General features: G+C 49.4%; 1 protein-coding gene across 1 annotated transcript; it reads right to left on the reverse strand.

Annotated features, from left to right (window-relative positions):
* Positions 1 to 4,751: 4,751 nt before the first annotated feature.
* Positions 4,752 to 24,352, reverse strand: MYO1A (myosin IA). The gene is made up of 27 exons (XM_039223125.1): positions 24,239 to 24,352; positions 23,993 to 24,108; positions 23,628 to 23,722; positions 23,331 to 23,435; positions 23,085 to 23,131; positions 22,888 to 22,951; positions 22,584 to 22,682; positions 20,516 to 20,619; positions 20,254 to 20,401; positions 19,529 to 19,647; positions 19,363 to 19,449; positions 17,503 to 17,568; positions 17,249 to 17,353; positions 14,775 to 14,837; positions 14,379 to 14,579; positions 13,984 to 14,210; positions 13,430 to 13,630; positions 13,069 to 13,162; positions 12,434 to 12,583; positions 12,042 to 12,110; positions 11,548 to 11,622; positions 7,251 to 7,385; positions 6,464 to 6,570; positions 5,952 to 6,084; positions 5,683 to 5,835; positions 5,377 to 5,504; positions 4,752 to 5,084 (listed from the first exon to the last, which is right to left on the reverse strand). The coding sequence occupies exons 1-27, from the start codon at positions 24,350 to 24,352 to the stop codon at positions 4,961 to 4,963; spliced, it is 3,129 nt and encodes a 1,042-aa protein (XP_039079056.1). The 3' UTR covers positions 4,752 to 4,960.
* Between the last annotated feature and the right edge of the window lie 1,777 nt (positions 24,353 to 26,129).

Consider the following 26,129-nt stretch of genomic DNA (forward strand, 5'->3'; position numbering starts at 1 on the left):
CCTTGCCCTTTAAACCTTCAGACTCAACTGCCAGGCCAGAAACAATTCAGGCAGGTGCTTCTCTGGTCCTCCCACACCACCAGGACAACTAGCCTCAGGCCCCTGAGCATTGGTTGGTGAGTCTGGCATCCCTTCCCATTCTCACTTCTCCCTCTGTCCTCCTCCCAGCTGCAGCTGATGCATAACCTTGGACCTTAGACCAAGTGAGGGTCAAGACCTCTCCTCTGCTACTGAATGCAGAAATTCCCCTATCTGCCTCCCTCCACCACTTCGGTGCAAATGCCTCTCCCCACACCACTACTTCTTGACCCTTGAATCAGCCTGATTTAGCTGCATTCTTCCAGAGTTCTAACTTCTATCCCTTCTGCTATAATCTCTGAAGGGAGGAACAGAACACTGTGGCCGAGCTGCCCTCCAATCCTTGCCCAGCCTGGCCTGGCCCAGCCCAGCATTGATCTCTTAATTGCTTCTTTTTTTCCTCACAATTACATGTTTCCCCAACTCTAATCTGTCTCCCTGCGGCCCAGGCATCTTCTCCCCAGACAATTCAAGCCTCTTCTTCATGGCCCACTCTGTTGAGGATGCTTATGCTGCTCACTTCATACCCAAGGTAGAGCCCCAGGGGAGAGTCAGAATAAGAGTGGGGATGTCAGGCAGAGAAGGACAAATATCATATGTTTGCACGTATAGGAGGATTAGGAGGAACTTAACTGAGGACCGTGGGGGAGAAGAAGGGGAGAAATAGTGGGGGAAAGGGGGAGAGGCAAATCATGAGAGACTCTTGAATGCTGACAAAAACTGAGGACTGATGGATGTGGGGGGGAGGGGGGATGGGCATGGAGGAGGGCACTTGTGGGAATGAGCACTGGGTGTTATATGAAAACCAACTTGACAATAGACTATTTGTGGGAAAAAAAAAAAAAAAGAATAAGAGTGGGGATGGAAGGAGAACCAGAGGGAGAAGATGCTGCTGAAGGGAAGAGAAGGGGTGTGGGGGGAAAGCGAAAGCAACTTCAAAGCCATGTGTCACTCTTAGCATTTCCTATTTTTCAGATGAGGAAATTGTGGCTCAAAAAGTTCAGTCTTGGGGCACCGGGCTGGCTCATTCGGTAGAGCAACAATTGATCTCAGAGTTGTAAGTTCGACTCTCACAGTGAGTGTAGAGATTACTTAAAAATTTTTTAAAATCTTTTTTAAAAAATTCAGTCTTGTGCTCCACAACACATAGTTTCTGGAGAAGAGCCACAAATTCAGTTTTGGTTTTTCACTCCAATCTTTCCCTTTATTTTATTGTAGTGCTATGAACTTTGACCAGTAAGGAATTAGTTAACTCTCCCAGAGGGAGTGTTGTCCCTCTCTCCAAGAGACCTGGAGATTTGGGAACTTCTACTCTTCTACATCATGGGTTGAGAAGAGAACCACAGCTGTTGGGTACTTACTACAAAGACTCCCCGTTCACCAATGCCTTCCCCAATCACCCTAAAAATGACCATCATTCCATACTCCATATCCCCCTTCTGTTTCTTCTCATCACTTATTACATCCAACATACTAAATGTTTCACTTATAGTCTGTCTACCCCACGTTTCACCAGAACGTCAGCATCACATTGGCAAGGACTCTGTTTTGTTTACTATTGGATCCTTAGCAATATAGCATTTGGCATATAATAGGTGCTCAATAAAAATGTATTTATAAAACAAAAAAGGAAGTCTGAGTCTTCCTTCTTGCATTGCAGCCTGCAGTGTGAATCCTCCATAGAGCCTCTCAAGTGTTGCTAGGATCCTGAAATGCTTGTCTCTCCCCTCCATATCCCAACACCCCACCCACGCTGGGACTTGGGCCATACTGAGAGAAGTCACTGCCTGCACATGGCCCCCACGTTCACCCAGGAGAGAGGGCAGCAGCTGCGTCTCAAGGCTCCTTTATTATGTGAGAGGCCAATGGGGCCTCATTTAAAGCTTCCCATTATGCAGCTAATTACAGGGCTGTATGGGCCAATCATGTGCCAGGACCCAGGTTTGGGGGCCTTTGATGGAATGAGGGGTAGAAGCTGGAGCCTGTCTACATGGAAATGGCATGGCAGATTCATGCCCTTGAGAAGCTCAAGTGCTGATCCCAACTGGACGTAGCCATCTTCTACCTCCTCTACCAATCTGGAGAAGAAAGTCCAAGCTAGGTAGGCTGGAGGGAACCAGGGGTGCAAGAGGAGGAGTGTTAGACTGAGGGCTGAGCACTAAAGCCTCCTGGGTCCCATCTCTGAGGCAGACCCTCCCCCCACCACCAGCCCACCCATCCCTGCCCCCAAGCCCTGGCATCAGGGAAGCAGGGCTTCAGCAAAGGTCCGCCATGAATAATGTCCTTTGATGATGCAGCATCTCACAGAGGATGGCAGGAGCCAAAGACGGGGGGAGCAAGGGAATGGCAGGGAGAACTGATCACCCCTTGATCTCTGGGAGTAGCAAAGACTTGAAAGAGCTAATGCTAAACTAAGTGAGAGAGGTGATAAAGGAGGGAGGCTTTGAAGGGTTAGGTTCTTGCCCGCAGACCATATGCAAATGGCATATAAAGTGGGTGTTGCACTACAGGGCACAGTAGGTATTTAGGGCTATCACTGGCCTAGAAGAGCAGGGTCCCTAGCAGACCCTCCCTGGGGGACTCCTCCCCTTTGTTGCTTGGGTGGATTGGGGGCAAGGAAAATGTGTGTTGCATTGAGCTAGGATGAGATGGGGTTTGTGGGCCGTTCTTGGGGGTAGAAGTGGATGCTGACCCAGTGCATGCTGTGCATGCCAGATGACCCGCATATTCCCACCACATGCACAAGCAGGCTGCAGCATGGGGGCTCCTCCAACCTCCTGGAGGGGTGCTGCGGGGTGGGGAGGGAAGGGCCAGGGCTGTAGGTAACACTGGGTGGAGATACTAGAAAAGATTGGAAGGATAGTGACTTCTTCGAGCTAGTATAAGCTGACATGCTAAAATGGTTTCTCATGGGGGTTAGGGGACTCCAGGGTGGCTTGTGCCCCCCAGAAAAACAACCCAGACTTTGAGAATGTGGGCCTGGCCGGGTTGCGGGGGAAGGCAGCAGAACTTTAGCTTCTCCCATCACACAAGTGGCACAGGTGGGGCAACCGACCCCTTCCTCAAACCAGCAGCAGTCCAAATGACTGTCAGAGGAGAGACAGAAGAGAGACCAGGCCCCTCCTTCCTCTCCCCTCCCCAGTCCAGAGAGCTGACAGTGCCTTCAGCCCTGGGGAAGGAAACGCAGGATGGGGAGCAGCAGCTGCATATTCTCCTGAAATTGCTTCTGAAAATGACCAGACACTTCACTGGGAAAGTGACGACAATTTGGGCCCTGGGAGCAGGAGATGAGGCAGAGAGCGGGGGCGGTCAGGCTCTGGTAACCAGCCCCCTCTCACCAGACAGGATCTCCTCCGCCTGATTCTGAGAAGTCAAGGATGGGGTGGGGGGGAGCCGGGGGATCTGTGGGGGGTGTGGAAGGCTGATGGGAGCCTGAGCTACCCTCACTCAGGCCCCCCATCTGCCAGGGATGAACGGCCTCCCTGGGCCTTCTCCCTGCTCAGAGCAGGGTGTGCCAGAACATGGGCTTGTGCTCAGAGAGCAAGATTAATCTGCAGGCAAGAATAGAAGTTAATCAGGTCTCCCGCCGTCATGATTACCTGGGGCCGTGAGCTGCCTGCCTATGGCAGCACCGAAGTGGAGGGAAACCCCAGCCTCAAGGCACGGTGAGCTCACTGGTGGAGACAGGGAAGAGGCAAAGAAGGTAGCAATCGTGCAAGGAGGGAGACACATCCAGAGACAGGAACAAAGGCAGCCATTTGTAAGCTCTCGCAGAGCACGCATCTACATTTTACTGCAAATATAGGAGCTGCTTGTTCCCTAAAGGATGGGAGAGACTGAGACAACACAGAGTCTATGAGGAAACAGATATTAAGGGAGAGGGGAGTTTTTAAAAACATTATATAAAATATTACATATTAATATTAGTCAGAGCCCACAGAAATGGGGACTAGATGGTGTGAGACAGTTGAAAATTGAAAAAAAATAATGGCGATGACACAGGGAAAATAAATGAAGACAAGGGAGGGGGCAGTCATAGGGGTGGGAGAGTGTGGGTCAGGGAGCCCCCCCTCCCCTGTCAAGTGCCACCAGCTGCAGGCCCCAGCTGTGGGACAGTGATTAGCAAGATAACTGTTGGCAGGAGCAGCCTGGCATCTGTGGTGTATGGAAAGGAAGGGGGTGGGGGGGGCAGATGTGACAAAGCCCCAGTGATGAGCTTGGGGATGGATGGGGCAAGGGAGCTCCTGGGTGCAGGGGACCCTGCATTCCCCAGCAGACCTCAGCTCACATGAGCCCTCCAGCCTGAGGCCTCTGTTTAGGCTAAACCTCCAAAGGATCCTACTTTCCACCAAGACAGGGATCCTCACTTCTTCCCTCCAGGGACACACTTAATGAATCAGCCCACTGGCCACCTGCGACCTGAGCCCCATCGCTGGCTGCCCCACCCCCACACCAGTGTCTCCAAACCCCCGCCAGAGCTCAGCCGGTCAAGGAGCCCGAAGACAATTTCCCTTCTTTTCCATTCTTATTATCTGCATTTGCTGGCTCCAAGGAGCCTGAGGAGGAGATGGGGGGTGGGGTAGTCGAAGTACAAGCACTGTGAAAGTGGGGGGTCAGGGACTCACACACACTGAGCAAATATTTGGGAAGTCACTTGCTTTATTAGTGGGCAAATCAGCTGAGGGTGGGAGGAAGCTAAGTTCTAAGGGAGAGGGACCTAGGAGAGTTTAAGAGAATAAAGGTCCTCTTCAAGGGTTCCTCAATCTCTGAGCCCCACACCACAGAGAGGGGTGAGACACGAGATCCTCATACAAACAGGGTGGGTGGGATTGGCACAGGTCCAGAGAAGCTGCTGTCTCTGCATCAGGCCCCCACCTCTTCACTATACAGTCACTTCCAGGCAACGGCTCCCCTTCTTCTTGCATCTTAGCTTGTCGTCCTTACCACCCTCGGGGCCTTCGATGACCTTGACAGCCACACTGCTCTCCTTGAACCTCACCGAAAACCTGGAGGGGGAACAGACAGAGGGGTAAAGCTGGTACCCTCATCCCTCACCCCTACTCCTATATTTTCATGATGGCTTCCCTTGTCCTTCTTAAAGGAAGTACATCTCTCCTCTCCTCATGTCAGAAGACTCAAGGCCCCTGAGAACCTGGGTGGGAAGATGAAGAAACACCTCCAAGCCTTGCCTTGACAGAGTACGCTTCACTTTCTGACTACATGAATTTTCCCGGTCACAGTGACCAACAGCTTGGTCATGCCCCCAAGCTGGCCCTCACCCCCAGCTCATGGCCTTACTTCTCAGTCACAGTGATTTGAAGCTGCCTCTGTGTGGCATCCAGCACAGCCTGGTACATTTTGGTTAGCAGTTCGATCACATGTTCGCTAACCAGCAGGAAGTCCCCCTTGGAGCCCACCGAGGATATCTTAGGAAGGGAGAAAAAGAGTGGGGAAGGGATTCATTTCTCCTCTGCAGGAGCAGCCTGAGAGGCATTGAAGGCCCAGAGTGAAAGGTCTGGTCCCCATTACCTCCAGCCCACTCTAGCCCCATGATGCCCACCACCTTTTCCAGTGTGAGATCCTGCACCCACAGAGCTCTGATACCTCACTCAGATGCAAGCTGAAAAGCCCATCCTTGAAGCTGGTGACTGACACCTCGGTCACACTATCTAGTCCAATGACAGTTTTGGCCTGGGACTTCTTGGCATCTATCAGAATCACATGCCCCGTGGTCAAGAGAAGAATTCTAGAGGAAATCTAAGGACAGAAAAAGAAAGCGTGAGGAAAGGCGAGGATTAACTCCACCCTTCCAGCTACCAGCCCCAAGGCTCTGGATCAGGCAGTGGGCAGAAGTCCAGGGTGCAGGCATTCACCTTGCCATTGCCACGATTGACCTTCTTCACAGTGTCTGCCATCAGAACAGAACCTTCCTCCCCGCCCTTCAGCTTCTGCAGCTTGGGGTTCCCTTGCAGCCCAACGTAGTCACCGCAGAATGGAATGGGGACACTGAGGACACACAGGAGGTATGTGGTGGAGACAAGGTCCTCACCGCTGACCCCCAAAGGCCCTGAGACTCCCCACAGTGAGTTCCCATTCCCCTTTCCCCATCCTCCACCACGTCCTCTATCTCAGTGGTTCTCAGAGCATGGTCCAGGACCAACATCAGCAGCCCCTGGGAACTTGTTAGAAAGGCAAACGACTGGGTCCCAGCCCCAGATCTGCCGAATCAGAAACTCTGAGGAGAAGGTGCAGCGATCCGGGTGCTATCAAGCCTGCCAGGTGCTGCTGATGCACACTAGTGTGGGAACCACTACCCTACCCCACCTCAGGGACCCTCTCTTTGCTCTGGATGAAACTGACCATGCAGGGTCTGAGGGGCCCTCACCTCTGGGGGTAGGAAGCCTTCTTGTCCTTGAACAGTTCACTGGCACAGAGCTTCTCCTTCAGGATCTCTACCTGCTTCGCGGACAGTCCATCCCGGAATTTCTTGCACTGTGAGAGGGAGGGGCAGGGGCTAAGATCATGGAGGCAAAGGGCAGGCCGAGGGCAGGGGGTTGGGAGAACACTGAGAAGTGGAAGGAGAGCAGGGCTGGAGAAGAGGAGAGATGGGGAATAGAAGAGGCTCTAGGCACTTCAGAGAGGGCAGTGCTCCTCCAGCCACTGCCTCCAAGGGACTCTGGGGGAGGGGGATGGAAACAATAAAATGTGCCAGCCCTCGGAGGAGGGCTATATGCCAGCACACAGCGCAAGGCCTAGACTAGACAGGTGCTCAGTACATATTTCCTGAATGGAAGCACACTGTGCTGAGTGAAATAAGCCAGACATAAAAGGACAAATGTATGATTTTACTTATACAAGGTACCAAGAACAGTCAAATTCACAGAGAAAGTCAATTATAAGTTCCAGGGGCTACAAGAGTGCAGAATGGGGAGTTACTGCTGTAGTTTGAGATGATGACAAAAAGTATGGAGATGGATGGTGGTGATGGCTGCACAACAGTGTGAATGTGCTTAATGCCACCAGACTTACAAATGGCCACTTTTGTGATGTGTGTTTTTTCACAGTAAAAAAAAAAAAAAATTGAAACAAGTGGAAGAGGAAAGCAGAAGAGGAAAATCAGAGGGAGGAGGAAAAAATGACAAATGAGAGGAGACAGGCTGGGCCCCACTCACCTTCCAATGGTAGAAGAGCTGCCGCAGCTCCTGGTTCGCTGTGTTGAAGCACCTGTACGGGGCTGCGGGCCACGTTTTGTCCAGGATATTGGTAGATGGCAAATTGTTCCTCAGCCCCAACAAGAACTTCTGTGTCTAGATTGGGAGCGGGGGGATTGGGAGTGGAACGATGAGAAGACATACCTCCCAACAGGCAAACTCTCATCCAGGACCTGCCACCTGAAAGGAGGGAGGCCACCCAGAGTAAGAAGCAACAAGTAGAGTGAGGCGATGGAAGGGAACCACCTCCTGGATCTCTTTTAGGGTCCAGCATAGGCTGGAGGCTGGGCAGTGAGAGCATGCATGGGAGACTGGAGGGAGGGAAGGGTTAGTTCCAAGCAGAGACCTGCTGCCCAGGGTAGTAAGGTGAGAGCAACCAAGATGAAAACTGGCTTCAGTATTTTGCTCCTGTGACTTCCTATTGTCTCAGTTCATAGCTGCCTACAGCTAGCTGGCTGCCACTGTCTGCATTGGCTATAGGACAGGTACTAAATCTCCCCTCCTCTCTGATCAGTCAACCCCGATGCCTCAACCTGGCATTCAAATTCTTCTGTTTAGAGCCCAACCTCATGCCCAAGGATCCCCTGCATGATTCCGGCACACCACTCAAGTAGGATTCCTCATCCACCCCTTGGTCCAGCCCGGGCGTTGCTCACTCTGTGCATAGGCCCCTGCTGCTCTCAACTCAGCTCTGCCCCTCTAGATTCTACGTATCCTGGGGCGCCTGGGTGGCTCAGTTGGTTAAGCGTCTGACTTCAGCCAAGGTCAGATCTCACAGTTCGTGGGTTCGAGCCCTGCATCAGGCTCTGTGCTGACAGCTCAGAGCCTGGAGCCTGTTTCAGATTCTGTGTCTCCTTCTCTCTCTGCCCCTCCCCCACTCATGCTCTGTCTCTGTCTCAAAAATAAATAAACTATTAAAAAAATAGATTCTACATGTCCTTTCAGACACACCCAAAGCCCTCCCTGATTTCCTGGGCCAAGGCCGCCTCTCCTTTCTTTGAAGCCCCACAGCACTTTGTCTATACTTCTGTGTTTGTACTACTATTTTCTATGTGGAAATCTTTTCCCTCTTCTAGACAGTGAGTCCTTGGGAGTCTGGATCCCAAGCTGAGTTGGTACCCCCACCCCAGACATTCAACAACATTTATTGAGTATCTGCTCTGTGCTTGGCATATCACATAAGGTCAGATAATTATATACGCTACAATGCAAAAAAGCTGGCCCTGAGACTGGAAATGAGGGGTAGCATATCCCAGAAATGAAAAGAAAGCGAGACTGGATTAAATCGAGCAAGAGGAGAGAAGATCAAAGAATTGGTTGGTCAAGTACTGTCATGAAGGGCCTTGTAGGCTGAGATAAGAACACTGGCTTTTATTGGGAGTGAAATGGAACACCATTAGAGAATTTTAATGGGAAGAGTGACATAATCTGACTTAAGTATTTTTTATCTCATGATATTTATTGTCTTATTTTGAAAGTTTTTAAACTTACATAAAAGTTGAAGAAACATTACAATGAACATCTGCATGCCATATATCCCTCACCTAAATCCACCAACTGATAATGTTAACACTTTGCCATATTTGCGGGCTTTCTAACACATGCACACATATATGCAAATGGGTATAAATAAATATATACACACATTCACACATATATATATCTTTGCTACCATATTATCCTAAAGTAGGCTATATGAATCATGACATTTTCCTCTAAATGTTAAGCACACTTCTCCCAAGAACCAGGACAAATTCTGGTTCTCCTACCAAATCATAATCCCACCTCCATACCTAAGAAAACTAACATTAATTAGATACACTCATCCAACAACAATGCATGCTCAAATTTCTCCTAATGTCCTTTATAAACTTCTAAAAATGTCCTTTTTAGCTTTGTTCTTATTTTTCCTCTTCCAGGATCAAACCAAGTGTCACCCATGGCATCTGTTTAGTGTCCCCCAATCTAGAATAAGGACTCTCTAGTCTTTATATTCCAGGGAGTACCCAGCACCCTGTTTGTTTGTGGGATAGAATTACTGAAGATATAGAAAATGACTTGATCTTGAGTACTTCCAAGTTTTTACAATTCTTTTAAGTTTATTTATTTAGTTTTGAGAGAGAGAGAGAGAGAGAGAGAGAGACAGGCTTAGTACTGTCAGCATGGAGCCTGATGTGTGGCTCGAACTCCCAAACCGTGAGATCATGACCTGAGCCAAAATCAAGAGACGGACACTTAACCGACTGAGCCACCCATGCATCCCCAAGTTTTTGAAATTTTTATGAAAACTTTACTAAGACATTAGGTTAAAAACATTTTCATGGGAAAAGGCAGGTTATGCCGTATATTGCTGTACCTCTCCAGGAACTATCCAAGCTCTTGGATTCTTCCACTACAAAGATCTTGCAGGCTTGGTCTAATCACCTTACACCTTGGGTTAAGTCCCCAGTCCTTGGTCTGGTCTAGTTTGATTTAATTCAGTAAACATTCCTAAGCATTTCCCACAATCCCTCATGTGCTAATTGATGTCAAACCTCTGAGGGTTTTCTTTTTTTAATTGTTTGTTTTTTCTAGATCCAGAAAGTCTTGCCTTTCCCTATATACAACCCTCTTGCCCCAGGTAGGTCTCTATGGTCAGGTCATGATCTCACAGTTTGTGACTTCGAACCCTGTGTGGGGCTCTGTCCAGACAGCTCAGAGCCTGGAGCCTGCTTCTGATTCTGTGTCTCCCTCTCTCTCTGCCCCTTCCCTGCTTGTGCTCTGTCTTTTTCTGTCTCTCAAAAATAATAAATAAAAGTTCAAAAAAAATTAAACAAACAAACCAAAACTCTGGGGTCAGTTTGTATCCCATTTCTCACACTTACCACCTGTGAGACCCCTAGCAAGTTATTCAGCCTCTCTGGGCCTTAGTTTTTCACCTACAAAATGGAGGAAAGAAAAGGGCCTACCTCACAGAACTGTTGACAACATTAGAGTTAATGCATGTCAAGGGCTTAGCGCATAGTAGGTGTTCAAAGAACAGTAGGTATTAGCATTAGTTATAGGCAAGGCAGTGGCAAAACACAGACTAGTCAGAACACTGGAGGAATCGATGCCAAGTGTCCCCTTGTATGCGTGTTCTGTAGGGAACCTAATTTACTGAAATACTGGTCTAAGCCCTACAGCTCCTGGGGCGACATTCAATAGATGCCTGATATAATATTCAGATGAAAGAAAAGGTAGAAGAGGGGCCAGTCAGGAGATAAGAGCCAAATCAGATCATAGGCCTTGGGTATGCAGCCAGAGAGCTGGTACTCTAGGAAGGCAGACACGCTGGAGCCAGCACAGCTGGAGGAGACACAGGTGACAGAAGAGGCCTGGGAAGACGGAGCTTCCTAGAGTGGGGCACAGCAAAGGCTCAGGGAGGCCACAAGGAAGCCCAGAGCCCCCATTCCACAAGGCTGGCCCAGGGATCCCACCTCTCCAACCACAAAGGGGAGCTCCCATGAAGGCGTCTCATGTCTGAATGAGCATAATTAGTAAGAGTCCTAACAACTGTCAAAAATGGAATTGGCAGCGGTCAGTTCTCAGTTACCCTAGCCCTCTGTCCGCTATCTCCACACTCCCTCCTTCTCTCTGGCCTTTCTCAAGGTTTCACGGGAGGGTCTGCTCTTTCCCTGTCTGCTTTTCGTCACCACTCCTCAGAAGCACCGTTACTGTTGGATGGATGTCTCTGGAAATCCCCCTCCTCTGTCCCTGTTTTGCATGTCCTGGCTTCTTCCAACTATCCTGACCCAAGTCCTCCAGAATTAAGATCTTTCCTGAGATTTCATTTTGGATTTGCTTGCTATAGCTTCAGAAGAGCTGGAAGAAAGATACAATCCCTCCACTTTCACCCCCACTTTAAAATGGATCTTGGAAGGTTGAATTAGTTAACCCCGTGTCCTCACTCTGCTCTTCCATGAGCCCCAGTCTCTTCTTGGGAGTATTCACCATGGACCAGTCAGTGGGTGCGCTGGGACCTCTTCCTGCCACAAGGTTGCCCACAGTGTCCACTCCTTCCAGAGTGCACTCTGATTCTGCCCCTGGGCGCTGAGGCATCAGAGCCCCATTCCCTCTTACCGTAGGACTTAATAATTTAAGTACCTGCAGATCAAAGAAGCCCTTTGGGGGAAAGCTTTGAGTCACCTCTTCTCAAACCCCTCATCCTCCTTTTCCATACCCGACCCTCCCTCCTCAACACCCCCTCCACCTTCCACCGTCAACCCCCACCACTTACTATGCTCTTGTAGATGAAATCTGCCAAGGTGAGGGCAGCTCCCGACCGGAAGTATTTTCGATAATCCTTGCGGGCCTGGCAGGGACATACGAGAAAGGAGCCAAAGTAAAGATAGACAGTTAGACCTAGAAGATAAGGAGACAGATCTCGAAGAGGTTCTACTATTTTTCAACCACACAAAGAGCATGGTAAGATAAAGCACTGAGACTGTATTGGAGGGAGAGAGTAAAGCCAGACAAGCTGGCAATGAGGAAGGCACTCAAAGCCAAGTCAGAGACACACCCAGACGTATACACACATCTCCCCAGCATGCACCCACACTCCCAGACACACACCCAGATGTAGGCATGCCATCACACAGAGGTAGGTCCTAGGTGTTGGCAGGACTTGCTTTTTGCTACCCTTTCCTCCTGGCAACTGGCACAATCCAGGAGAAACCATGTAGGGGAAGGACCCAGGTGTGCCGAGGAAACCCCTCTCCTCTTCCTCATTACCTTCCACCCTCTCACAAAAGCCTGGATCAGCACTGTTGATGCCTTTATCTTCTCATAGCGTTTCTTTTGCTGCAGAAAACAACAGGCCTGTTAGAAAAAACTCCGTCCCCTGAACCACCTCTCCTACTTCCCACTCTCTCCCTCTCTCTTTTTTAAATGTTTTTTAAATTTATTTTGAGAAAGAGAGAGAGAGAGGAAGGGAGGGAGAGAGAATCCCAAGCAGGCTCCACACTGTTAGTGCAGAGCCTGACATGGGGCTTGATCTCATGAACTGTAAGATCATGACCTGAGCCAAAATCAAGAGTCAGATGCTTAACCGACTGTGCCACCCAAGCACCCCCTACTCTTTTATTAGAGTGAAAGGGATGGGACTTTGGGGGGACATCTGATACCATGTTGCCTCGAAACCAAGAGGAAATGAGGATCTGACTCTTGCGCATCAGCTGGTAGTAGGTGCGGCAGCGCCAGCCCCGGTAGATCTTCTGGATGAGCGTGGCCAGCTGCTGCAATCTCAGGCGCCGCTGCTCTTCCAGGTAGAACAGCTGTGGAGAGGTGGAAGGTGGCGCAGAAAGGCTGGGCTAGGGGAACAGTGCTCTCTCCTCCTGCAGCCCAGGCACCAGGAATTTCCCAGCCAGTGTTTTACTCATTCCTTTGACGTCTTAGTGCATTCGTTAATTCACTCATTATTACTCTGTTAAGTGTTATTCACTTAACAGAAACCTACTGAACTCTAACTCTGTCATAGCCACATGTGAAGTTTGGAAACTTAGACATGAGTGGCACATCACCTTGACCTTCAGGAGTTCTGCTACAGGTAGAGGCACTCAGAGTGGGCCATGCAAGCAGAGTAGGGTAGGAGCCCAAGGATTCAGTTTCCAGGGACAAAGTCCCTGCAGAGAGCAGACTTCCTCACTCACCATCCATCCTAAGTTACAGATGCTCCACTCTGCCCCAGCCTCTAACTCATGGGCTCTCCAACTCTTCTGCCTCCTACCCCAACCAAACACAAGTACACTCTCCAACTCACAGTCCTAGGGCTTCTGATGAAGATCTTTGTCTCTCCGAAGGCCAGCTCCTCTGAGGACAAGCTCAGCTCCCCCATGACCTTCTCAACTCCCTCCCTACAGGAGCAGATGGGGAAAGCTGCCAAGGGGCATCCCGGAGAAGGATCCTCTTTTACCTTTTCCCAACCCCTTATCCCCAGGGAGAAGAGTTCAGGGCTTGAACAGACTTAAGAGCCTCTGCAAAATGATCAGTCAGTTCACTTCAAGTATCCATTCATGGAGCTTTGGCAATTTACATAGCACTGTCTGCTCTCCCCCGACCTCTGCCCCAGATGTTCCCTGCACTACCCTTCCCCACTCTCCAGTCTCTCTAAGGAGTCTTACCTGTCTCCTCCATTCCAGCGAGGCCACGTGCTCCGCCCCAGCAATCGGTACCTTTCCAGGAAAGGCCCGTACCTCTGGCGGTAGGCATAGCCTGCCCGACGTACCCGCACATTCTCTAGCAGTCCCAGGTACCGAGTCTGGGTAGCCACCAGCTCCGACGAGAACTGCCCTCGCTGCTGATGCTCATTGGGCTTTATACACCTTGGAGTGGGGGGAGGGGTGCAAGGCACAGCCATCAGTAGCTTTACCTTTGCAAGTGTGGCCCATCCTGGTGTCCATAACCCTCTTCTGCACACATTCTCCTTAGTAGAACATTTTCAGAGGAAGTGAACACACTGGTCTTCCCAGTTTCACTCACTATAGCATGGTCTCTACTAAAGTATGATGCTCTCCCTGACACAAGACTCTCAGTTCCTCATGTTTTTATGAAGAAAGGGCCTTCTGATACCCTTATTCCAGAGACACCCCCCCCAACAATGGACAGGTTCTATAGTGCATGGACCCTGCATTTGCCATCACGCATGCTGCATTTCGCTATGTGCCCAGCATGTCACCTGATATAGTTGGGGTTTTTGGAATACAGGTTCTTCATGAGTACGGCCACAGAACTCTTGAATTGGGTCCCAGCAGTTGGAGGGCGTTTGAGAGACGCCTGCGTGGGATCTCCCTCAGGGAACAAGGACCGAAGGAGGGAGTGCTGGGCCTTCCACATGACCTGGGACAAGTCCCGGAAGAGTAGGTCGTTGTTCTTATCAATGAAGCTGTTCACGTTGTAAGTCACCTGTAGAGGAACAGCTATGGGTCTGGAGGGCCCTTGACCTTGTCCCAGCACTTGGCACTCCCAATCTCATTGTGAAGTATTCCCAGATCTCATCTCCCCCCAGGTCCTCCCCCATTGTCTTTCACCTATGCCCGGGCCCATCTCCACCCTCTAGCCCTGCCATGTCACCTTGCCCGCATAGTGGCAGATGCGAAAGCAGCTGAGGCCCATGGTGTGGTCATACTGGCGCTGGGCGTTCTGGGTGACTTTGCTCTCATAGTAATCATGCTTGGAGAAGACCTGGTTCAGCTTCGCTAGGAAGGTGGAGTCACTGACCACCCCAGGCCGTAGGCACTCCTCATCCAGCATGGCCAGGATGCCTCGCTGATTCTGGTCAGAGAAACAAGATCAGCTCAACCTAGACCTAATCCTCCAAGATGTCCACATCCTCACTGCTATCTCTCTGCCCCCTCATCTTTTACCCACTTCACCATCCTTACCAAGTGGGGCAAGGGGAGGGACAGGACAAGGATATTCAGGCAGTCTGGAAGAGGAGGTCTCAGAGATAACAGAAAGATAACTCACATGCTCAATGAGGTTACAGATAATGCCATTATCAAAGTAGTCCACCTTTGTCCACGGTATGCCCTGGCAAGAAGAGACATGACAAGTTACAGGAGCAGGTCCAAGACGAGTCTCCAAAGACCTCACCAGACTCAGGCTCCCTCTCACCCAACCCACAAAAGACTCAGAAAGCCCTATCATTATGAGGGGTCTTTGGTGTGGCTTCTGTTTAGGTCCCTATCCCTCCAAGGCTGATAGAAAATACGTGGGAGGACCCAGAGCAGCTGTGAGAGGGAGGGAGATGCTGCAGAGAGCCCTGTAGGTGTTGTGGGGTGGAGACTGGGGTAGGACTGCCCCACTGTGGGAGTGGGGAAGGATCCTTGAGTATGTGCAAGAGTGAATAGCCACCCTGATCTGGCAATGACCAATAAAACCAAAGCACATGAGTGAATTTCATCAAACGACAAACCTAACTTGATCCATCTTCAAAGACCTACATCAGTGCTTCTCAAACTTGCATGGCAGTCAGCTGGGAGGCTTGTGAAGACAGACTACTGGGCCCCATCCCCAAGGTTTCTGATTCAGCATGTCTGGGACAGAGCCTAGAAATCTGCCTTTCTAACACCTTTCCAGGGGATGCTGTGGTCTAGGACCACACTTTAAGAACTACTAATCTACCTGATACTTTGAGACTATATAGGGCTTTTTAAAATATTTTTTATTTATTTCTGAGAGAGAGAGAGAGAGAGAGAGAGAAACAGCGTGAACAGGGGAGGGTCAGAGAGAGAGGGAGACACAGAATCGGAAGCAGGCTCCAGGCTCTGAGCTAGCTGTCAGCACAGAGCCAGAAGAAGGGCTAAAACCCACAAACCATGTGATCATGACCTGAGCCAAAGTAGGAAGCTAAACCAACAGAGCCACCCAGGCGCCCCTATAGTTTTTGTTTTTAAGCAAGAATGGTACAGACGAAGACCCAAAGACAATGGTTCCCCATTTAAGGATAGCAACAGACAAGATAGCGCCTGATCCCACCCAAGGGCCAGCCCTCCCAGACTCAGGCCATTCCTAGGTGCGGGGGTGTGGTTGAGGAACAGAAGCCTCTCTCTCCCACCCCCTCTCAGATCTTAAGGGAACATAGAGTGGAATTAAGTAAAGTTGCCTTCCCATTTCATCCCCAAAATACCTTCCCCACTAGTTAAATGAAGTATGATACCCTTACAATCCTATGTAGTTATAAAGACGCATCTTTATATACAATATGGAAAGATCTCGTTAACTGATGAAAGCAAGATGTAGAGCCGAGTGTATCACTGCCATTTGAAAAAATTCTGTGAGAAAATAAACTTACACATTTGCCTGACTACACATAAAAGACCTCTGAAAAGAGGGCCACCTTAGTTGCCTCTAGATGGGAGGAGAAGTAGGAGGCTGGGGATGGGCTGAGGGAGCCCTTTCTTTTTTTTTTTTTTTTAATATTTTTATTTATTTCTAGGAGAGAGAGAGAGAGAGAGAGACAGCGTGAGCAGGGGAGGGTCAGAGAGAGAGGGAGACACAGACTCTGAAATAGGCTCCAGGCTCTGAGCTGGCAGTCAGCACAGAGCCCGACGCGGGGCTCGAACCCACCAACCGCGAGATCATGACCTAAGCGAAAGTCGGATGCTCAACCGACCAAGCCACCCAGGCGCCCCGGGAGCCCTTTCTTAATACACCGTTTTAAGCTTTTTGAATTTTGAAGCAGGGGATGTAGTCTCTAGTTGATCATTTAAAATTCTGAGACAAAAACATATAAAACAACTAAAAAACCCCTTTCCCACACATTGTGACCACATTGTCTGAAATTCTGCCACAACAGATTCCTGAGGGTTCACAGGCAGCATCCTTGGGAGCGTTTTGATGAGTGAGACTCTCAGCCATTCACACTTTAGGGGAGATTAGCTCAATCAGATAGCTTTTCTAACACCTAGCCACAGAAAGCAAGGGTTCTCGCTGAACAGGGGAAGGAGTGTGGAAATGTTGAGCCATGGGGCACTTGTGGGGAGGAAGTCTGGGAAGTCTGGGACCAGGGTGCTACATGAGGGGACAGAGACATCAGCCAGGGCCCGAGGAGACAAAGAATTGCGAGGCGTCAGAGAAGAGCACCAAAAGGGATGTGGTGGGGTGACAAGCCTGGGAGAAATGTCCCTTCCAAATCTGGCTCACAGTGTGCCACAGGCCATGCACAGCTGTCGCTTCACCCTTGTGTGGACTCCTCCCACACAGCCTTCCATCAGTCTGCGCCTTGCTTGCACGTCTGGGGTGGGAGCAGGGGACTGGAGGATGGAGAGCAAAAACTAGGGCTTCTTGGTAATGCTGCACTGTTGAGCTGTGCAAGGGGAACTTTTTGTCCTTTGTGTTCCCATCTGGGCATGAGTGAGAGGAAACTGGGATTGAGAACAAGGACAGGCATGCACCAGTGTCACTTCAGAGAGCAGACGTGGGGGGAAGGCTCAGCGCACCTCTCTCTTATACTCCTCTTGCTCCTCTTTCAGCGTCATCTCGATGAACACCTGCTGCAGCTTCTCATTGCAGTAGTTGATCACAAACTGCTCAAAGCTATTGTCCTGAAAGAGGGGACCCAGGTTAGAGAGAGCAGCTCAGCCCAAGACCCTTCCTCCCTCTCGGCTCTCCCCTCTTTCAAGCCCCTCCCTTGGAGCCTCCACACTCCAACCCTAGGGAGCAGGGTGGCTGTGGTTGGGGGAAACACTCTCACCTCTAAAATTTCAAAGCCGTAGATATCCAGGACCCCCATTACCTTCTTCTTTTTCCCAATGCCCACCTGAAGAGGAGGAAAAGATACGTCTGAAGACGGACCTCCTCTGTACACCAGACCAGGCCCTTCTGGGGTGGATGTGATTGGAGCAGAAGGCAAATAGAACTAGGGTGAGCCTGACCAGGCTGGAAAAGAACCGTTGTGATTTTATTCTCCTTCCTACTCTACATGCTAGGGACCAAGCAGAGGGAGGGGAGGAGAGGAGTAGGGAGATGTAAGCAGATTCCAGGATGGTGCTCCCAGGGGATGAGGTAAAAAGACTTTAAAATCTTCTCGGGAAAATAACCATCTCTTACATTTATAGAGCATTTTACAAAAAAATTCTATGTTCTTACTTCATTAAACCTCATGATAACCCTGTATGGGTGTGATTATTCCCATTTTACAGATTTAGCAGATCAAATTTCAAAAGGGATGAGCATTTTTAAATCCCCTTTTCCCCTGTTGCCTTTCCATTATAGCTTCTGAATTGAAGGCATTTTCACATACAAATTTAAAAAAAAAATTTAATGTTTATTTTTTGAGAGAGAGGCAGACTGCAAGTGGGAGAGGGGCAGAGAGAGAGGGAGAGACAGAATCGGAAGCAGATTCCAGGCTCTAGCTGTCAGCACAGAGCCTGATGTGGGGCTCAAACCCATGAACTGTGAGATCATGACCTGAGATGAAGTTGGACGCTTAACCAGCTAAGCCACCCAGGCACCCTTCATGTACAAAAAATTTTAAATAATAGCTCTATTTTTAGATAAAAATTCACATTCCATAAAATTTACCCTTTAAAGGTATACAACTCAGTGGTTTTTCAGTATATTCAAAATGTGTATTGGGGCGCTTGGGTGGCTCAGCTGGTTAAGTGTCAACTCTTGGTTTCAGCTCAGGTCATGATCTCACAGTTCATGAATTCATGCCCCACATTGGACTCTGTGCTGACAGCACAGAGCCTGCTTAAGATTCTGTCTCTCTCTCTCTCTCTCCCTCTCTCTCTCTGCCCCTCCTCCACTCTCTTTCTTAATATAAAGAAACTTAAAAAAAAAAAAAAAGGTGCATGACCATCACCACTACCTAATTCCAGAGCATTTTCATCATCCCCAAAAGAAATCTTGCACTCATATTCATTAGCTGTCACTCTGCCTTCCCCTCTCCCTCCACTCTGAGGCCCTGATAACCATTAGTCTACTTCCCATCTCCATGGATTTGCCTATTACATTTCATATAAATGGAATCACCTTTTGTGTCTGGCTGCTTCCACTTGAATGTTTCATGATTTGTCCAAGTTGAGAATGTATCAGTACTTCATTTCTTTTTATGGCCCATTTATTTATTTATATCCCATTGTATCGATATACCATATTTTATTTACCACTTTTTGCCTATTATGGATAATGCCTCTATGAACTTTTGGGTAGAGGTTTTTATGTGGACATCTATTTTCAGTTCTCTTGGATCTGTATCTGGAGTGGAATTTCAGGGTTATATGGAAACCATGTCCATAATTTTATCTGATCCTCACTAAGCCCTGTGAAGGGAGGTAGGCATTAGCATCCAAGTTTCCAAATTAGGAAACTAAGGCCCAGAATCTCTGTGAAACTAAAAGGCCACACAGCTGGTAAGCAGGGGACCCAGAGAGTCAAACTCAAAAACCAGAAATACTTCCACAGCAACACACTATTGGAGAGAACTGCACCCTACCCTTCATCCTTCTTACTCTCTCTTTATCTCAGAACCCAAAGTATAGGGATGGTGACCAGAACAAGAAAAGTGAGGCAGACAGGAGGGCGCTGAGGGAGGAGAGTGATCTCTCACCTTGATACTCTCATTGATTCGATTCACTATCCAGTTGAAAAGGCGGCTGTAGATGTTCTTAGCCAGAGCGTCCCGAGCATACTGAGCCTGCAAGGCAGGGCCAGCTTGGTTAGGGTGGCAGCCACAGAATCGTCTCAGAATCAGTCTCCTCCCATAGGGCCCTTACCTGGATGACATTCAGTGTAGTGACCACCTTCTCTTTAGCTGTTTTCATGGTCCTTGAGCACAAAGCTTTCTCTAGTTCCTCTGAATTCAAACCCATCATTTCCCCAATCTCCTGGACACCTGGAGCGATGAAGAAATACAACGTGGCCTGAAAGAGGGCTATCTTTTGGGGAGGGAGGGCTGAAGGCTGAGAAGTAACACTGCTGGGAGATTGGTCTCTCAAGGTCTTGCTGGGGACATCCTTGCCACGCATCCATAACATGGCGCAGGAGGAAACTCTGGGGAGGAGAAGAGGGAGCTGTGGACACTTTAAATGCATTATCTACTTTTTTCTTTAGTAGGCTTCACACCAACATGGAGCCAAATATGGGGCTTGAACTCAACCCTGACATCAAGACCTGAGCTAAAATCAAGAGTCAGACATTTAATGACTGAGCTACCCAAGTGCTCCTTCATTATCTACTTTAATAGGAGGATCTCCTGAAATTCTTTGCAAAGACTCCATTTAGACTCAGAGAGGTGCCAGAACCAAGGTCTATCGAACTTCATAAACTCACTCCAAAATGCCTCACTAGGAATTCTTGATGAGTGTGTTTGGGGAAGAACTCAGGAATGGCTGAGTGGGACTGAATCAGAGTGAAGTCAGTTACTTAGGAGATGCTGGAAGAACAGAAATTGTAGGAGATTCAGGGAGCTGCTTAGGGGTACCAGCAGGGTGGTGCAGACCTCTCTCATCACGGATGCTACTTGCTGATATCCCATTGGCCTGGGACTCATCTCCTAGCTCCACGTTCCCCAGCTTCAGCACCAGAGCAGTCACCTCTAGCACCTGTTGAATTTCCACCTCCGAGAACCCAATCACAGTCATTGCATTCTGGAGGAGAGAGCAGAAATGAGAAGCTTAACTGTGGCGCCAGCTCAATGCCTCCCTTCTCAAAGTCAAAGCCTGGGCTCAGAAGATGGCCTAAGGCCCACCCTGGGCACTCACCTGTACAGACACGAAGTTGGAGGCGTCATCCATGCCATCAATTCTAGATACTTTCTGGTTCAGATAGGCATAGCGACTTGTGTCCCGCTCGAGCTTCAGGGCCTCTGGGTGGGTCAGTGTGAGGAAGGAGGGTTAGTATACAAGCTCTCAGAAGCCCTCCAGCCTTAACTCTCACAGCTCTTGCCCTAGCTTGGTTTACTCATTTATTTGAAGGAGCCATTATTGTTTTATGTTTATCCCTACCTCCTTTGTTTTGGGATCATTAATTCCTATGATAATAGACTAAATTTTCAAGCAGTATTTAGGGTTTGGGTATTCTTAATTGTTGAGGGTTTTCCCAACTTATACGAAGGAAAAGACTCTTTCTACTCTTCTTCTCACCCTCAGGGTTCTAAACTATAAAAACAAACAAGCAAACCCTCTGTCCTGCTCAGTTCTCAGTGGCTCATAGAGGAAAGATAGGTGAGCACATATCTCCCACCTACCCAGAGCCTCAACACCTCACCCTAGGCCTGGGTTTGCTCATTCATTATTTGTTCACTAAGCACCAACAAAGTGGCAGGTACTATGTTCCCCAATCCTGACCCTTCTCCTGGAAACCTTCCTCGGACATTGTGGGGCTGAGCCAAAAGGCTCTCTTGAGTTCCCCCATGGTAGACTCTATCCCAGCCCATAACACATGGGCTAGGTTTTGTTTTTTCTTTCTCTCCCACAAATGAACAACTTGTGTGTTGGGATTGTGTTTTTCATCTTAATTTTCTGTGTGCCTGGCTGGCATACACAAACTTTTTTCTTTTCAATAAATGAGTCAAGGTTATGGTCCAAGTTGTTCACCTGAGATAGGAAGAAGTAGGTTAAGCATGGAGCTTGAAGAATATCAGTGATCTATTATTCAAATGATCTGAGAATCAGGGAAAGTCCCTCGAACTAGAGTTTAATGGCAGCTTCCCCTGAGACACAAATTTCGAAAGAGGAACCTGCTAAAGAAAGGTATCTGGATAAAGAGTGAGTCAGAAAGGCCCTGGGATGCTGACACCAGGGAGGCCCTGCCCAGGCTTAGCTTAAGCCAATGGGTGACAGCCAGAATAACATACTGGTATCTATGATTCAGACAAATTTAGCACAACCAAGACTATTGAGCTAGGAGGAATAATGAGACCTGTGGGGGCTCTTGAACCATGAAGATCCCTAGGAGGAAAGAGGAGATAGGCACAAGTCTAGCAGAGAATAACCAGGAACCCAAAGGACAGATCCTTGGGGGCCATATACCCACAGTGCTCACAGCTAGAGGGGGCATTGGGAGGCAAGCTCTGGCAGGACCTAAAGTCCCACAAGACTCTGTAGTGATGCCCACCCAGAACCATTTCAGGCCCATCCAGCATCCAGGGCTCCCCAGGACAAGGCAGACAGCCACCTGCACAGGCCTATTGAACGTATCTGCCATCCCTAGAAGACTGTAAGTTCTTCAAGGCCAAGGTCGATGTTATCTTATTCAACTCTGCATCACTAGAGGCTAGCACAATGTTTGATCATAGTAAGTGTTCAAGAGATGTTTGATGAATGACTAAATGGAACCTCCATCAAATCATCTAAGAAGAGGAAATCAAGGACAGGGGCTTGAGTGGGTGAGACATATGTAGACCCAGAACAACTTCAACTACTACTCATAAAAATTTCTTGAACACTTAAATATCCTGTCTGATTTTCTGCTGAGCTATTGATTAAGTTCCTTAAATTGAAGATAGGAAAGAATGGTAGATGGAAATAAATGTCCCATTTCTGAGGCCAGCCTGGGTAAAGAGGAACCCAAGCAGGACAGAGGAATAAGAGCAGGTCAAGAGACAAGAAGGTTTATTCCTAGCAATACAATCCCAGAAAAAGAAGAGAACACAGAGGTCAGGTGACTGTTCCCAACAATGGGTGAATGAAATTCAGTGTGAGGAATGCAGGAGGAGGGAGCCTAAGGGCTCAGGGGAAGGGGGCTGCAGGGGCACAGAGGAGCCCAAAGATTCTAGGGATTGAATGGAAGCTGGAGACCTTCTTCCATGTGTCTGGGACAGGCACGTACCCAGCAGGTGCGTATCTGCTCCGGCCAGTAGCTGATAGAAGATGTGGAAGTTCCTTTCTCCGTCAAGCTGCTTCACCACTCGGGATTTCTCAAGCAGATCTGGCAGGGAATTGGAAAATAATGTCCTAGGGCTCAGGGAGATTCAACAGCTTCCCTCTAAGCCTGCCCTCCTCGCTGATGTTCCTAGTGGTAGGGAAGTCTCCTGGTAGCCTACTATTCCTTCTTACAGTAGCAAATCACCAGAAAGGGACACTGCGGGATAGGGAGAAGAGAGAGGTGGTAAGCAGAATAGGGAGACACGTACAGTTTGTGATGACTCCACCGAGGGGGGCTCCCTTGAAGTCAAACTCAATATCCATGTATTTTCCCTTGAGAGACCAGAGAGAGAGAGACTTTGCTTCCTCTTCTTCTCACCACCCTGTCCAGGAGGGGTCCGTGCCGCATTCCTCCTTCTGGAGCCCCCACACCCACTCCTCCCAGCCCAGGGAGATGGTCACTCACAAATCGAGAGGAGTTGTTGTTGCGAATGGTCTTGGCATTGCCAAAAGCTGCGGAGATGAGAGAGGAGGTGAGGCAACTGAGGGGAGAAGAGGGGCTCTAGAGAAAGGGAAGGAAAGAGGTCTTCCAGTCATCAGGCCAACCTCAGATTTTTCAAGCTGAACAAGAACAGGGTAAGAGGGTGTAGGGCTGAGTGTCTTTGGGGCTAGCAGGGTGGGGGATGGAGAGGGCAGAGACTGGGATCCTTACCCTCCAGCACTGGGTTTGACTGAAGCAGATGCTCCTTCACAGAGTTCACCTGCTCCCCTTTCCCACAGACTGCCGCCACATAAGACATCACAAGCTTACTGGCCTCTGTGCAAGAGAAACCTTCACATGGAGCCCCACCACTCTCCTTAAGTCCCCCCATTCCAGCACCACACCCCTCAGAATCAGAAAAAGCAGGAAGGAATTTCTGGGGTGGGGCAGGACCAGGCCTGGCTCAGAAAGAGACAAGGGGGTGGTCCCAGCAGTGACTCCACGGCCTCCCCAAACCAAGCACCTCACCAGTCTTGCCAGCTCCACTCTCGCCCGTTATGAGGATACACTGGTCTCGGTCCCGGTCCCTCAGTGACTGGTATGCCACATTCGCCAAAGCATAGCTTGGGGGAGGAAGCAGATGATGGCTGATTTGGGGGCTAATCCAAGATACTATCTTTCATTTAACCTCCAACTTCCAGAGTCATCCACCCTCCTCACTTGGACTAGACTGAGGTGAGTGATAGATCCACACCCAGTGAAGGATCTTCCTGGGACCAGGGGGTAAAGGGCAGCTGGAGAGCTTCCTTCAGGAGAAAGGATCGAGGAAATTAGGGTGTCTCACTGTCAGGAAGCCGGGGCCCTGTCAGCCTTCCCTCGGTCCCTTTACTTACATGTGGGGCTTTAGCTCATAGAAGGTATAGTCCCGGTATTTGGCAATGAACTCCGGACCATAGATGGGCAGCTGCTGGTAGGGATTCACAGAGATCAACACGTTCCCAATGTAGGTCTGGAGCCAAAAAAAGTAAAGAGAATGAGCAGGGGTGGGGGTAGGGGAGGCTGAGTGGGGAAGGAAGGAGTGGGAGCACATGAACTCTCTGGCCACATACCCACAGCCGGGGGCACCCACATGCACTCACATAAATCTCCTTGTTTTCATAGCGCAGCTGGAGGTTCTTGAGCAGAGGCTCCTGCTCCAGAGGTTCCAGGAGCACGAGGTCCTCCACCCCCACACAGCCTTCCAGGAGAGTCATGTCCCGAGGGGCTGATGATCCTGGGAGTAAGGGGGTCAGTTTGCTGAAGTCTGCTTAGTTTTAGGGGCCAGTAACTATGGGGGGGGGGGAGTGAGGAGGGCAGAAGGACGTAAAGAGCCTTCTCCATCTCCTGGCCCTAGAGAGAATCCTCAACCTAGGGGTCCTCTGGACTAGCCCAAGCTAACTGTGGGAGGCTGCAGAAACTTCCCATTGGGGAGAATTCTCTGCTCTCTGTGTTAGGGCCAGTAGGGGTGGGGCAGGGGTGGGACAGGACCACCTGTCTTTGACCAGGGTAAGGAAGGCATCCAGCAGGTAGCAACTGGGGAAGCACAGTTGTGCTTGCAGGAGGGCTGGGGAGAAAAGGGTAAGCTCTAAAAACTTGTTCCTTCCTGTACGGAGGCCCTGGCCAGGATCCAGACTCCCTGACTCTCTGCCTTCAGTTCTCCTTCTCAACTCCCTACCTCTCACAGCTTCTATTTCAGTCACCCAGTCTACCCAGAACCATTGCAAAAGTTCTTCCAGAGGCCCCTTCTCATTGCCACATCGAGATTCATCTTTTAAATGGGATGAGTTGATGAGTCAGAGGAACAGAGGCAGGAGTTCCTCCATAAAAAATTAGAATACCTTAAAAAGAATAAAAGTTAGGTTGGTTTCTCCAACATGAAGTAGCTGTCAGGACCTCTGGATGTGCCTATTTTTCCATCTCCAGCTTTTACACCTATTGCTATAATCTTCCAGCATGGACTTTGCCTCACAGGGACACACCTAGCTTTTTAGCAGCTGGTGGGAGTGGGCAAGGAGGAACAGAGTTATTGTGGGGCTCATCCCCTGCGCACATGGCAGGTACAACCTAGGAAGCCCAGCCCTCTTCAGTCTGGCCTGTGGGACTGAGTAGGCGGGGTGGCCTGGGGCAGGACAGAATTACTAGTACAATGGTCAGGGCTACTCCCTAACAGGAATAAAAGAGCCACATCCTCCCAGTCTCGGTAACGCTGAACCTGGGTGGGGGAGGCGAGGGAAGCAGGAACTGAAGGTGGGGCAAGAAGAGAACACAGGCTGCCTTCAGCCTTTACTATGCCTCCCCCTAGTTCCAGAAAATTAGAGCACTTGTCATTTCCTGGAAGGACACAACTGAGAGACCAAAAGAATACTGACAGGAGCAATCTCTTAACAATCAGGTGCCATGGGCCAGGCAGGGCTCTAAACACTGTACAAACTAATTCGATGCTTATAAACAATATCCCCATGAAGTAGATACTATTATTATCCCACGTGCTCCAGATTAAAAAGGAAAGTTAAATTTTTAAGTAACTTGGCAGGCAAGGGTGAGAAACAGAAACAGGGCTGCATGAAGCCATCTTCTCTGGATTTGGATTTGAGGGGAGTGGGAATGTGATTGGTTGGAGGTGGGAAAGGGAAAAAAGGAGCATCTCCCAGATAGGGTAACCCAAAAGGTGCAGAGCAGTGACAGGTCAAGGTAAGACTCACCCAACACTGGAAAGAACTAGGATGTAACTTCAGTGTCCCTTAAAAATTGTGGATGAAATCCCAATTTGACAGTAAGGGGGCATAAGAGTTCCAAGGCCCCAAGCGTGGAGAGATGCCTTCGTTATTGGGAGCTGTCCATGGTGTCCGAGAGGCCAGGAAAGAGGCTGCCCTCCTCTTGCCAGTGTCCACTCTTCTGACCTTCCACTGTGCTGCCTTCTCCAGCCCAGGCTCCCTGTGCCAATCAAGCCAAGAGAGGCCAGAGACGGCTGCTCAGCACAAAGTCCGAGGC

Source organism: Hyaena hyaena, unplaced genomic scaffold (genome assembly GCF_003009895.1).
Source record: "Hyaena hyaena isolate Hyena2069 unplaced genomic scaffold, ASM300989v1 scaffold_1279, whole genome shotgun sequence".
Taxonomy (NCBI): domain Eukaryota; kingdom Metazoa; phylum Chordata; class Mammalia; order Carnivora; family Hyaenidae; genus Hyaena; species Hyaena hyaena.